The 14,764-nt window shown below is 45.9% G+C and overlaps 1 protein-coding gene across 1 annotated transcript in view; it reads right to left on the reverse strand.

Moving 5' to 3' along the window:
- Nucleotides 1-10,121, reverse strand: part of SLC35F4 (solute carrier family 35 member F4) — a 134,960-nt gene extending 124,839 nt beyond the window's left edge. The window contains exon 1 of the mRNA XM_054161697.1: nucleotides 9,973-10,121. Coding sequence (XP_054017672.1) covers nucleotides 9,973-10,075 — 103 coding nt within the window. The 5' untranslated portion in view covers nucleotides 10,076-10,121. The remainder of the gene's footprint in view (nucleotides 1-9,972) is intronic.
- Nucleotides 10,122-14,764: the final 4,643 nt, after the last annotated feature.

A 14,764-nucleotide genomic window follows, 5' to 3' on the forward strand; every position in this document is an offset into this window, starting at 1 on the left:
TATTATTTGCAGTCTACAATCTAAGACCTCAGCTAAAATAGAAAATCAAAACTAGTATCTATTAATAATGTGCACAGTGATAATGATGGATTTCTTCCCCTACACAGGATAAATCTGAGAGCTCTACCTCCCTCATTTTGTTTGCCTTCTTAAGTAAAATATGAGGAATGTCTTATCTCCACAAAGTGCTATGAAACTTCACTGCGCTGTATAAATGTTTTACACCAATAATTATTCAATGGTACAGTTATAAAGCACTGCATTTAAAAGTTACACACACAAAACCAGAGAGCACTGTGGCTAAATCACATGTACATGCTCATCAGAGTAATATTTCCAGGTAGTCTGCCCTAGAAACTTTGCTTCTCAGAAGAGCCACTGCTGCATCCATGCACAGTGAGAATATCTAAGTTTAAGCAAGTTCTCTAGAGTCTGCCCACGTACAAACATCTTTTCTTCTGGATGACTTCTCTAAGCCCACAGACGACAATGCCTGTCTTCAGAAGGATGCTCAAACCAGTTGCTCCTAATCCACTTCAAAGCAGACATGCACAGACACCACACAGACCCCAGCTAGAAATAGAGTTGCTCTGATTTGATCTAATTAACCTCCTTTCCAACACTGAATGTGTGCAAACAAACAGGATGCACTGGGAAACCCTGCTAAGCAGCTTCCTCACTGCCTTCGCCTGCCACAGCACAGAATACAGGTAAACAACCACCTCTGCCTCTGAAGCTGACCCTCCCAACAACCAGCAACATCTGTGTCTGAGAGCAGACAGCTTCCAGAAGACACATTCTAGGACCCATACCACCATGAACACACTTAACTTCACAGACTTGCTCCCTGCAAGCATCAAGCTTTGTGGCACAAACCCACAGATAAATCCATGCCCATTGCCAAAGGGTGCCCCCTGAAGAGTGACAGAAGGCAGGCCTTGTACTGGATGAATGGCCTCAATACGACACATATGGCTCAGCACACCAACAGCAAATCAACTAAGTTTCTGAGCTGAAAATTTTATTTTGTTCCTTCTTCCAAGGTTCTCAAGTCAATACATGTGAAATGTGACATTCCAGAGACTTCACCAGACTAGGGTGTTTGGTTTGGTTTTTACACAGAAGAAATAGTCTCAAAATGTTTGAAGTTGTTTTGTTTAAGTTCTCACTTTTTCCCCCATTCCATCCCACCCTGGAAAGAAACAAAAATTGGTAGAAGATTAGGTTATTAAATCAGGTATGTTCTTTTCCATCTTCCTGGTAAATACTAAGCTCCATTATTTTCCACCAGCTCACTTGTGTTAGCAGTGGCACTGAATACTGAGAAGTTCTTTCTCATATGTAGAACAGATCCTCCTCAGGTAGAAGTCCAAACCATGGTACAGGAACACTACAAAGAGCTCATCTTCCGGCCATCCATGCTGTCAGCTCTAAGAATTTCCTCTGGTGGAGCCTTGTGAAGCATCCCACTTACACACAAGCTGCTACAAACTCTACCCCCTGTAACGTATCACACAACAGGTTATTTCTGGCACTGCAGAGAAAAACCCCAATCTGCACTCACAGGAATGAGAACTCCCAATGGCAAGCTTTGCCTAAGAAACAATTACAAAATCCCAGGATTTAGACATATGAAAGACAAAAGGGTCTTACCAACTGCACTGTAGCAACCATGCCATCATACCTCAAGATGCCAAACATAAAATTCATGCTGTGTAAAGTAATGCAGTCGGCTTTCTGTCTCCGAGCTCTCCAACAGAGAACCTGTGTTCCAGTCCTGGTTTACGCTTATCTTACACAGGCACAGCAGCACATGGTTTCAGTATTGTCCTTACACATGCAGGTATATGATACACATTAGCTGGAATGGATCTGCACAGTTGTGCTCCTATGAATCTCACACACACAAAAAAATCAACCCCCAGTAGGAAACAATTTTTTTGCGAGGTGCACGACCTCTCCAACTATTCCATTAATAATAAAAGTGTGTGTTAGACCTCATCAAAAATGTCCCCCAGAAGACTAAGCCTCTGCAGGAAGAGAGATAGCTGTGCTGTATATTGCTTCAGCAGGCAATTGCTCAAATACTGCTTCAGTGCCATAAACAGTCACTTCTCGGTCATAATGCAAGCATAAAATGCCTGAAAGAGGAAGGAATAAAACTGGAAGAGTCACCAGGCTGGCCTCAAGCTGCATTTTCTCTCTCATTCTGGATGGAGAGATCACTACCAAGCCTGTGACTGGTCTAGTTGTGGGATTGAGTAGAATTGTTATGGTAGAGTCATATTGCCCCATGAACTTTCTACCCCAAAAAATGTAATCAGAAGCTTAAATGAGACTCAAAACAAGTATGGAAGGTTTTCCTGCATCAGAAAAATAGACTGGACAGCTTTGAGACAGGAACAGCTTTAAGATTTCCAGAAACAGCAGGAAACATCATCTTCCAGTCTAGACCTTAATCCTGCTCCCTTGCCTTGGCTCCTAAGAAACCATATGCAGAGCAAAACAGCTTTTCTTTGCCTCTGTGAAAGAGCAGCAGAGACCCCTTTCTCATTCCCCCATTCTGCTACCTTGATCCAGCCCAGCCCAGCTGAATGTGGGAAAGGGCAAGTCCATTTCATCAAGAGTATTTTCAAGTAAATTCTAGGAAGAATCAATACGGTTTCAAAGCCTTCTTTGCGTGGCAGATACACTGAGAGCCTGTAACATCAACACATACTGCATGCCTTTGTATAAATGCACTGTTGGCACTCTAACGTGCCTGAGATGCGCTCACTTACAGCTCTGCCATCACTGTGTAAGCCATACCCTGGGTATTAGGTAGGCATAATGTTACAGATTCCATCATCATGCAGTGAAACCTGCCACACTGCAGAGGGTCAACCCAAACTGTAAGCCACCAGGGAGTTCCGCTTCACCTCACAGCAAGAGAAAAAGATTTTCAGCCTCACAAAGTAGAGCTGGTCCACTTGCTTTTGGTGAATAAACAGCCAGTTAAGCACTTTCCCCCTCACATCACTCTATTTGGCACAGGGAGGGTTTTTTTGTAGCCATTGCCATTATTGTAATCACCCAGCAGCAGGTTTGTCTGAAAAAAGTTCTGCCACGAGTTTTCAACAAACAGTAAGCTGCAAATCCACTTTGATGGGTGAATTCCTACCAGATAGCTGAGTAAAAGCACAGTGAGTTCCAAACATGCAGGAGAAACAACTGCAAGCTTCTAAAACCGTTGATATATAATAAGTAAATAAATAAAGGCAATACAAGCACAGGAAGGATAAAAGTTCGCTCAGAACCATCTGTCACTTTGGAATATTATTTTGCCACATTTAACCAAGACCAGAGGTGCAGCAGCCTTCATGAGTGGATAACAAAGACAGCGAGGGAAGGACAATCAAAAATGAGGGATGCCTCTTCTGTGCACTCTAGAGGAGCATCAGGAGCTCATGGCATATCCAAGCCCTCTCTTAATGAGCTATATGCAGCAGAAACTACCTCTCTTAGCAAAATAGAAAAGGCAACTCACAGCTCCATGCTGTTATGATGACACCAAGTTGAGTGAGCTTAATGCCACCTCAGGTGAGTGGGTGCCAGTGAGAAACAGCAGCAGGCTGCCAGAGGGATGTGCTACTCTGGAGCATGAAGCATGGGCCCAGCCATCACTCAGAGGACCAGGCAGCAAGGAAGCCTTTTTGCAAGAAGAGCTGGAGTAAATGATCACAAGAGAACGGAGGAATTGAAAAGCACGCAGAGAGCACATGTAGAAAGTTATCAAGTTATTGAAAGCTACTCTACCAACCTTAGCACCAGGCCAGGTTTAGCACAATACCTTCTGTGCCGTCCCCAGCGGAGATCACTCCATCAAACATTATGGCTTGTTCTGCACAATCTCTGGCAAATTAACATCGTCCCACACACACATTACTGTCTCAATTTTCCCTGCCAAATAGGAGTAATTTTTCTCAGTATCTTGGCAAACTCCTTTATGAGGAATCTTTAAAGCTTGGAAAATAATTCTTATTTAGATACATAAAACAGGGAGGCACATTCTGGCCATTAATTTCAGCCTTCTGCTAATTTCCAGCCTTAATTTATTCATGGCCTGTTCATACCCATTTGTCTGTGTGCCAATATGCTGTTCCAGTTTAAATAATGCTTCTTTCCTACATTTCCCTGTTGATCCTCCCAAGATGTATTTGGAGCAGCAACCATGTCCCCATTTTGGCTAACCTATGCAAGCCAAGCTCTACCAGTCCTCTCTTTCGAGGGTACATTCCCCATCACTCTGCTCTTCATGGTGTCCTTCCTGATTTAAATTCATCTCCACTGCTCTCTGTTGTTCAGAACTGCACCTGTTTGCCATGGCATGTTCAAGTACCACAGCTCCATGCCTCAGCTCCCCAGGGATTTGACCCAAAGAGATCAAATGAGTCCCTTACAAAAGGCCAAGGACTGAACCGGTTCCCCTCTCCTGCCAGCTTATGAAGCCCCCCATCTTCTAAAACACTGAGTTCCCAGGTGAAGGAGAGGTCTTCCCACACTACAGTCACCAGCACAAGGCTGCCATACTGTCGCCGCCAGCAGAGATCTCCACACAAATCCTGGCCCTATTACATCAAAGAATCCATACCTGATCTTGCCAAAATTAGTGGGCAAAGGAGTATTTATAAAATCTGGTTTGCTGAAAGAAATTAATTCCTAAGCTATGGCTACCACAGTTGAGATGCAGTTATACAATTTTTTGAGTTATTTTTTCTTGAACTGAAAGTAATCTGCAAGGAAAAGCAACTCCAACAGGACTGCAGCCCATGCTGTGGCATTCACTTGTGTCCCCAGAGGCAGTGGGGGAAAAAAGATTGTTCAAAGCACCATTGCTCCACTGCTCCTTTCCCCATCTCTCCTATCGTGCATGCTCTGCAGAGAAAAACTGAGGGCTCTGTGAGCTGCTGGAGTAGCAGCTGGGTGCCTCCAATAAACAGACGGAGACTTTGTTCCTCTCACTGAGAAGTGACAAGCCACCAGGAGGGCATGGTGTTCAGTAAGCAGGGAGATGATCTGGTGTTGCCATGTGATTCGTACTGCAGCAGAGCTGCTGGCACAGCTGCTGTAATAACCAGAAGAAAACTCCCTCCAGTGTTGCCGAGTTAGATTTTCCCTCCACAGCCTTTCACTCTACTCAGAGAGCAAGGCGGCAGAATCATCAAACCACTGATGCTGGCTCAGCACGCCTGTTACCCCAGTCTTATTAAGCGAAGCAATTAAGCATGGGCTTAACTTTAAACACATTGTCAAAGCCCAGTGGCTTCACTCAAGTTCAGACTTAAGCAGACACTTAAGATCATTGCTAGCTTGTGGCTTATCTTTCCAAATTAAACCACAAAACTTTGCTCGAGCTGTTCCAGGGAAGTAAGAAAACACAAAGCTCATCCTCATAGCATGACTGCGCTAATATTAAGGAGAGGTTCAGGATGTCCTCCCATGTGCCAAGCACCTCTCAGGACACACACTGTTGTAAGGACTTCCCAGCTCCCTGGCAGACACATCTGACCATGCCGCTGCAGCAGAGGAGTACACAGCAACACAGCTGATGGTCCTACTGCTGTATGGGCACAAGACATCATCCTTCTGCTCCTAGGAGCTTGCTCAAATTCAGGGTTTCAAGGCAGGTCTGAATGAGAGGAGAAGGGGAGCATGAAATAACATGGGACAACATACAAGTTTTCAGAAGTCTAGCGAGTGCTTGCTGAAGGTTGGCATTCATGGACCACTGCGGTGGGAATCAAAGTCTCCAGAACTGAATGAGAGACACCAGAAGAGTAGAAATAAGCTTTACGTATTAAGAGAAGCCCCCAAGCACGATGAAAAAGAGAAGGTCGAGGATGTGAAGAGCTAGGAGGACAAGTGCAACCATTGTATTTTAAGGACAGTTAGGCTTGTTTTTCTCCAGGCTTGAGAACACAGCATTACAAATGCAGATCTGCTATACTGAGAGACAGGACATAAAACTGTGGACAGTGAAAAGAGCTGCATCAAAAAGACATTGCACAGCCAGAAGCTGTTTGTTGGAGGTGGACGTGCTGAAGCTGATGAAGACTAGATGAGAAACTTTGGCTAGAGGAGTTTTAATTCAGTAAAAGGCACAGTAAAGGTGTTAGGACAGACTTGAAGGAGAACAACTTTGCAGCATGAAAGGAAAAAAGCTTTCAGAACTGAGATGAAAAGCAGATGGGGTGGCAGTTGGAAACGGTGAAAAAAAAAAGAAGAAAGAAAAAACCCAACAACCAACCCATACATACTCTTAACACTAAAGGTGATTATATTACCAGCAGAAAGTCAGAGAAGAATAAGAAGTTGTGGCAAAGATCAGGAGAGGAAATAGGGTTTGCCACTGCTTACATAGATGGAAAAGCTGGATCAGACCAAATAAAAACACACACATTGAAACGTAAGTCAAAGAACGTGGGAGCATCATTTACAACCTCAGGTCAAAGGCACCAGCACCACGTCTTTGGAAATTATGGAGTAACTTTGAGGAAATTCACTGGAGAGCCTCTTGTCCTTCCCACAGAACCAAGAGAGCTGATACATACTTTGCACATTTTAAATGCAAGGATTGAGGGATCAAGCCATGCATGTTAAGGCGGGATGATGAGGAACAGGGAAAGCCCTTATCTCAGGACTATACATGGGAAAGCCAACATATCTTGCTCCAATTTCTATGTCTTGCTATGCAGGATATGGGGTTTTTTGCAGGATACATGAATGCTTCATTAGACAATTTACAGGAGGTATTTTCCTTCACTAACAGCTTTTTTCAAGAATAAACAGTTAAAAGTGCCTGACTTAAAATTAACAGAAGAATCATCATATGCACACTCCTGAGTCTGAAGTAGGTTAACACTCACAAATATAGAAGATGAAGCCAAGTCTTTAGAAAATACTGCAACAACAGCTCTTGAACACTACAGCTCTCTGACATTAGATCTCATGACAACTGTGACCTTCATCCACAGAAACTTAGGTATGATCCCCATTAAATCATGGAACACACGTCAATTCGCTGAGGAGGGAATGTAAATCATGACCATAATTCACAGACCCTTAGGCTTTTGTCATTTTCCAGGACCATCCAAGTATGAGCAGAACAGCAGCTACCCATGGTCTTCACTTTCCTCATCAAGACTGGGGACAAAGAAGCCTCAAGGAAGATAGTGACCATCAGCAGGCTGTCATCATCCAAACAACATCCCCATCTGGTGCCTGACCAGCTCTCTGATTAGACCTGAGGGGTACCCAAGAAGCAGACAGCATAAAGCCATCCTGGGGACAACAGCACATCCTCAACTGCCTTCTTCCTCAGGCACTCCTCAGACTCAAGGCAGCAGCAAGGTGACAGCATAAATGGATGACTGCACATGCTACAGGTTCAGGCATATGACAGGACAACAGTTCCTCTACCTTGAGGAGGGTAGAGACACAACCTACCTGAAATTCTGAGCACACTGCACGCCACCAGCATGCTGCTCTCCAGAAAAAGGCTCCATCATTGTTCAGTTGCAGTGAAACTGTATTTGGATAGCAGTTGCAAAAGTCATGTGCCCTCAGCAAAGTAAACTGAGATCTCAAGTACACTAATAAATGGTTGCACAAGCTTCCCACCTTGAGTGTTTACATTTTGACAGTGCTGTAGCTGTATTAAAAAATTAGCTAAGAGAAGAACTGTCAACAGCACTTAGCAGCAACACCACTTGAAGGCAATACTTCAGCCTACACACAGAAACAGAGTAAGATCTCCAAACCAGGACCTCCAAGAGTCACTCACTGTCTCAGTGCCAAAAGGCTGTGTACATCCAAGATGCCTGAAGGACACCTGTTTTTTTTCTCCCAGGCAGAAGTAGAACATTATTGTGAAAATCCCAACACATTCAAGCATTTTATATACCCAAAACACACAGCCACAAGGATAAGATAGTCATTTGCCAACTGAAAGCAATCCAAAGATTATCACAATGGTTCCAAAACTTATGAGACCGCTTTAAAAAGCACTCACAGTTTTAGAAGAACTGCATGCTTTTTGTTTACTTGAAGGCATTTGGGTGTTGGGATACCTCTGGATGACACATTTCCAGTTTTATTCTCTAAGCACAATGTCCACAAATTATGCTTATTTTCTTCAAACAGCAAAACCTGAGATACTATTTTTTTTTCCTCCGAACCCAGTCTATGACAAAGGTACAAAAGGCTAGAAGACTTGCAATAAAATCCCAAGAGTCAGCACTTTTGAAAGCCTTGGCCTCTCCTGGCATGTTTGATCTAAATTTGAGCTGATGCAATTTGTAGCATCTGCAGAAGCTGGTCCTGGACAAAGAAAGCTTTTTGTTGTCTGGGCTGGCCTCTCCTGGCCTGCCTGATGTACCTGTGCAGAGCCACTTGCGTTGCCAACACTGAATTCAGGTCTGCATTTTGATAAAGAGTGGGAGTGTTGCTACAGATGGAAAAATTGCAAACTTGTGACAAAGTATTAAGCCAGTATCCTCATGCTTCTCCTGGTAAATCACACTTTAGAGATCCTCTAGAGACACTGCAGAATTTGGGACACAGGTCCTACCTGGCTTAGACTTAAATGGTCCCTGGATTACTCTGAGCTTCTTCCCAACTCCTCTCACTATAGACAAACCAGCTGACCCCACCAAATGATCACAACACCTGCCGTGCTGTTAGCATGCTACCAAAACCACCTGAGCAGCACCTCAGGGCTTGACTGACTGCTTTTTCAGCTGACCATTCCCAAAGGAATCTTTCTTTTAAAGTGGTTTCAAGACACGGCTTTCCTCCATCATATAAAGCACGCAGATGTGCTTGTCTGCTACTAGCAGTTTCACTAATTGTGTTTTAGTTTATAGTTGCATGAGAATGAGAGAGTACTGCATTGCCTGCTCTGGAAAGCAGTTCACCACCTCTGATCCCAAGAGGAGCTTAAACACAAAGTCTACACCTCACTAAGGTGGGTTTCCTTTTTTTCCCCTTTGGCTCCATTTCCCTTCTGTCTTTGACTCTGTGCCATGTTGTTTGCACGCAGTCTGAAAACTGCAAAGAAACTATTAGCCAGTAAAACCCTAATGCATCCATTTCCTCGGTGGTAAAAATGAATAATTTCTTACATTAGCCTAACTTTCCCCGTTAAATTGCTTTACAGGCTGCTGGGACAGCCACAATTTCAGAGAACTCCACTATGGTTTCTCCCAACGGCCAAAAACCCACTGCTTCCAATTAAAAACTTCAAAAGAAAAAAATAGTGGATTTCTGCAAGGTCCAACTGCTTTAATTTCAGCTGCTCCTTTTAACGCAAGAGAAACTCCCCCAAAAACCCACCAGAAAAAAACCAATCCCCCAAACCTCTAAACCACAAGTGTCTCGTATTAAAACGGCACGAAGCAAACCCCCTCAATTACTTTTCTGGAAAAATCTAATTAGTTCCGTGAGGAAGATGAATAATCCAGGAGCTTCATGCCGAAACGGCCGCCCGGGGGACCCACCGGGATCCAAACTTTCCCGGTGCTGCGCGGAGCAGCCGGTGAGCAAACCACGCACCCACCCGCCTGCGAAGGTGGGCGGTAGGAGTGGGGTGCAAATGAAAAATAAACCTCAGAATTACAGTGGAAGGGTTCCGTGTCGCTTCTGAGCGCTGGCTGCGGGCTGGAGACGAAGTTAGGAGGGCAAAATACTATCATCTTCCCCTCCAGCTACGCTCTTCCACCGGCAACCCGCCCCCCACCCCCGGCCGCAGATCCCCGCCCGCCGCGTCTACTCGGAGGGGAGCTATGCAGAAGCCGCTATGGGCCCCCCCCGAGGGGTGGGAAGGACATTTTGGGAGCCACGGGCATCCTCAGGGCTCTGCTACCGTCTTGCCCTCCCCACACACACACACACCCCACCCACCCAAGGGCCGGGAAAGGCGGTAGGGTGCCTTACTTTTCTGGCTGGAGTAGCCCGGGTAATATCCATAGTAGCCCGTGATCCGCAAAATCCTGTCCTCGATGGTGGCCACGCCGTTGGGTGCTGCCTTTCCATCCATAGAGGGCGGGAGCCGCTCGCAGGGCGGCCAGGCGGGACGCGGAGCGGAGCCGAGCCGGGCCGGGCTGACAGCAGGAGAAGAAGAGGAGGAGGAGGAGAAGGAGGAGGAAGGCGGTGCACCGGGCACGGCCGCCGCAGCTTACGGTGCCGCCGGGGCGCTCGCTCTGACTCCGCCGCCTGGTGCAGGACAGGCTCCGCAGCGCGGCGGCGGCCCGCGCCCAGCCCGGCCTCCCCTCCCTCCCCGGGCGAGAAGCGGCGGTGCGGGGGAGGGAGGGGAAGTGGGGGGGAGGCGGCACCTCAATCGTTATTTAAAAGCAGGGGTGAGGGGCAGGAGGAGATGGGGAGGGGCTGCAAGCTCCGGCTTTGTGCCCCTAGAAGGATGAGGGGGTCTCTCTTCTGTCATCTCCTTCTTGCCAAGCCCCCTCTAAGTCCTCTCCAGGCTGGGGACTGCCCAAGGGATGCGGTTCTCTGTGGAACTGAAAGGGGTTACTCTAGTCAGCAGGTAGCTGAGGACTTGATGTGGGTAAGGAAGGTGTCATGAAGTGGTACCTGTGAACAATGGACTTGCAGATCATAGAATCGTTTAGGTTGGAAGAGGCCTTTATGATCATCGAGTGCAACTATTAACCCAACACTGCCAGGTCACCACTGAACCACGTCCATTTACACAGCTTTGAAATCAGGGATGGTGACTCCACCACTGCCCTGGGCAGCCTGTTCCAGGGCTTTACAACCCTTTCATAGAATCACAGAATCATTTAGATTGGAGAACACCTTCATGATTATCGAGGCCAACCATTAACCCTAATCTACCAAGTCCACTACTAAGCCATATCCCCAAGCACCACATCTACACAGCTTTCAAACACCTCCAGGGACAGTGATTCAAAACACCTCCCTGGGCAGCCCATTCCAACGTTTCATCTCTTCCACTCCAGTAGCTGCACCATCCTCACCTGTGTCTCCTACAGGTGCCAAAGATCCTGAGGTACATCCACAACAATGTAGAGCACATCCACATGGAGCCAGCCCCGCCCAGTCTGGACTCACTGCTTCTCCTGATGACCAACCAGTGGCCCAAGGAAGTGATCAGTAATGTGCTGAAGATCACTCCAAGGTGTGACAGCTGCTGGCCCCAACAGCCCTCAGGACTTATTCCCCACGGGAAGAGGAGCCTCAGACACTCTCTGGCTGCCAGACCCATGGAAACTGCAGGGCATGTGCAAGGAACAGGGTCCTCCATTCCAACACACTCCTCTGCCACACGGGAATTACCAATGTGGGGGGTGGGCAGGGCCAGGGCTGCAGCACACCCTAGTTCCATTGAGCCTGTCCCAGGCAGAATGCAGTGGCCAAGGTAGCCCTGCTGAATGAGCACTCTGGGTCTGCAGGGCTGCCTGGGCCATACAGGAAGTGAGCATCGCTGTTCCCTTGGCTTTGGAGAACATCTTGCTGGAGCTATTAGGCTCTGCCGCTGAGGATGTCTGCATTTGTTCCTTGGCTGTGAGTGACCATGTTCAGCTTGGGGGCTGTGCCTGCCTCTCCCTGGCTCTGACTGCCTCCTATGGCCACCTCCTCCAGGAGACAAAGGACACAGCCTGGACCTGTCCAGTACCAGCCACACCACATGCCACACACTCAGGGTGGCTCTATCCTATTTTGGCCGCAGTGAGAAACCACAAAGGCTGCCCCTGCTCAGGCAGCGCTGCATCCCTTTGTGCCTGCATTCCCCTGACCAGCTCTGCAGCTTGGGAAACCTATGGCAGGGGCAGGAAAAAGGGCAGAAGCCAGAGTCAGGTCAGTTGCAGGACCAAGGACAGAGGCATGGCTTTTGCACAGGCTGAGGCGGCTTCAAGTCACTTGTCACTGCCCATGCACTGTGCCTCCTCTGTGCCAGCACAGTGGAGGGAGCCCTGCAGGCTCTGTTGGTCTCTCAAGGCTCTCTTACTTTCAGTGAAGAAATTTTTCCTAATATCTAATCTAAACCTCACCTGGTACTTGGTAGAAGAGACTGACATCCAACTCACTACAACCTCCTTTCAGGTAGTTGTAGAGCGTGAGAAGGTCTTCCCTCAGCCTCCTCTTCACTAGAATAAACATCCCCAGTTCTCTCAGTTGCTCCTCACAGGAACTGTGCTCTAGACCCTTCACCAGCTTTGTTGCCCTTCTCTGGACATGTTCCAGCAGCTCAATGTCCTTCTTCTAGTGAGGGCCCAAAACTGAACCCAGTCTTTGAAGTGTGACCTCATCAGTGCCAGGTTCAGGGCACTTCCTTTGTCCTCCTGGGATCCTTAGATGCATCCTCCAAGGGGCTGCCCACAGCTGTAAGAGAAAGGATAGAGGCCAGATTTGGTTTCATCTCTCCATAATGTCCATGTCCCTCCAGATGAACCTATGTTTCTCTCTGTGTGTCACTTGGAGCTGTGCTGTCTATAAAGCATGAAGGATCATAGAAGGGATATATACCCACTGCCACTCAGGCAGGTTATGTTCTAAGATCTAGACCTAGGATGTCCTCTAGATTCTTGCCTGCATTTGAAAAAAAGATAAATCCACCATTCGGCTTTGTCACTCATTCCAAAGGCTAATTATTTCTTTGGAAACAATTGGACTTTGAATTATTTGACTTTTCCTGCTCCTGGTTCTTGATATGCTTTTCTGTGCTAGACTGAAAAGACCATTAGTAACCAATGTTCTTTCCTCCAAGATGTATTTCTGTCTAGTAATCAACTCCCCTCTTTCCAGCCCTTTCATTGTTTTGTGGCTCTGTCATAACCTTATCTTTACCAACTCCTTTTTCATCTAGCCATTTCCATTAGCTGGTGCTAACAGGGAACTCAGTCAAGACATTTCATATCCATTGCTTCTTCCTCTGCTCACCTTCATTCCCCTCCCTTCTGTGCTTGGCTTAATAAGCTGCTGGCACAAACCATCCTTTTATGAACACAAACAAATAATAGATGTATTAAAAATAGCTGTAGCTGTGGCTTTGCATGGGGAGTCATTAGCTGGTTAGTGTACATACCATGCTTTGCAGATCAACATTTTCTGCTGCATGAATGCAGATATAACAAATACACTTAAATACTCTTGTTCTTGACTTCTTATCTCCTGCTGTGCTGCTAGGGAATACTAAGGGCAGCTACAAATCAGTGATAAATCAACCACATATACTCAGGAATTCAAGGCATATCATATTTCACAGCTTCTTCATCCCCTTTTAGGCTACCAATGAAACAAGATTAGTGACTTCAAATGTTTTTCAATGTACAGATCCTTTTTCATTTGTCCAACAGAAACACAGACTCCTGCATGGCAGATATACACTAAATGACTACAGATATTTTCTTTTTACTTCTGATCTGTGGAGTGCTATAAGCACCTCTCACCCCTGTAGGATTTCACAGGCCATGGGACTGAAGCGGCTAAAAGCCAGACCATGTATTAGCTGTCTTTGAGAGATGCTGGTTAGATCTGGTAAGTCTCTAACTCCTCCTGCTAGATTAAAATTCTCTGGCCTAGTTAGGGAAGCACAGTTGATGCAGAAATCACTTGCCTGGTGTGTTGTATGGAATGTCTTTACAAACCACAAGCCCCCTCCCCCCGCCCCCCCCCCTTCCCAATTTCACCTCCAGTGGGAGTTGGTGTTATGAGAACATTACCAGCATTGATCTTAGCTTCAAAGTCAAATTTTGGGACTTAAAAGTGTTACTTTGAAGAGAAGGAAAGAAATGACTGGTTCATTTGAAGGTTAATGTAATGTGCCCAGAAACAACTCTAAGCCTCAAATTCCTTCCAAACACCTTAGTTCTGGCTTAATATTTCACATCCTCTCTTCCTTTTATCCCTAGGCTTTCAAGGACATGCTGTGCATGTTTAAATATCACTAGATGATAATACAAGCAAAACCATTCTTGAAATTGCTGCTGACTGTGGTTCTCTTCCAACACTGCTCTATGCAATAGATGCACAGAGGTACCCTCTCTTTGAAGGCTTATAAGGCATTGCAGCTTCCTATTGTTTCTGAATTCTTACTTTGCTAACAATTTTTCTTTTAAGAAAAACAAAGCAGATTGCTTTCTCTGCAATTAGTGTTTTTGCAAAGTTATGGTTAAAGGAGTGCAGAGGAAGCCTAGCTGAGTGAGATATATGAGCTACAATTTATTACCAAGAAAAAGACACTTACACTATTAAGGGTACAGGGGGACTTATTTGCTTCATCTTTTTAAGTTAACAGGTCCATCAAAGTCACTAAGTTGCATAAATATGCTAAAGTGATTTTGCAGAGAGAGTTGTGTATTTACCAGTTTGTGGCTACAAGCTAAAGGTTGCTCCAGAAAAGAGCTTTAAAAGTGTCAGTTTAAGCTAGAGCTTGTTGCACAGGTTGAATTTCCCCCAGACTCCACAAATGGGTGTCTTTCTCTAGAGAAAGAGACTTACACTATTAATGGCCACAGAACTTGGCCACAGATTTTCAGAAAAACATATTTAACTCCAGGCCATATGTTTGCAAAAATAACCTCTCAAGTGAGAGAACAATGTACATGTCTCCTGATGATCTTGCTGATTCTGCAGACAGACAGTCCCAGTGTCTTTTTTTCTTTTTTTCTTTTTTTTTTTTTTCTGCTCACAGCTTTCCCAGACAGCCTCAAATAGAAAGGAACAAGAGTCTGGGTGTATTTCACAGCTG

This window comes from Dryobates pubescens, chromosome 5, assembly GCF_014839835.1.
Source record: "Dryobates pubescens isolate bDryPub1 chromosome 5, bDryPub1.pri, whole genome shotgun sequence".
Lineage (NCBI taxonomy): Eukaryota > Metazoa > Chordata > Aves > Piciformes > Picidae > Dryobates > Dryobates pubescens.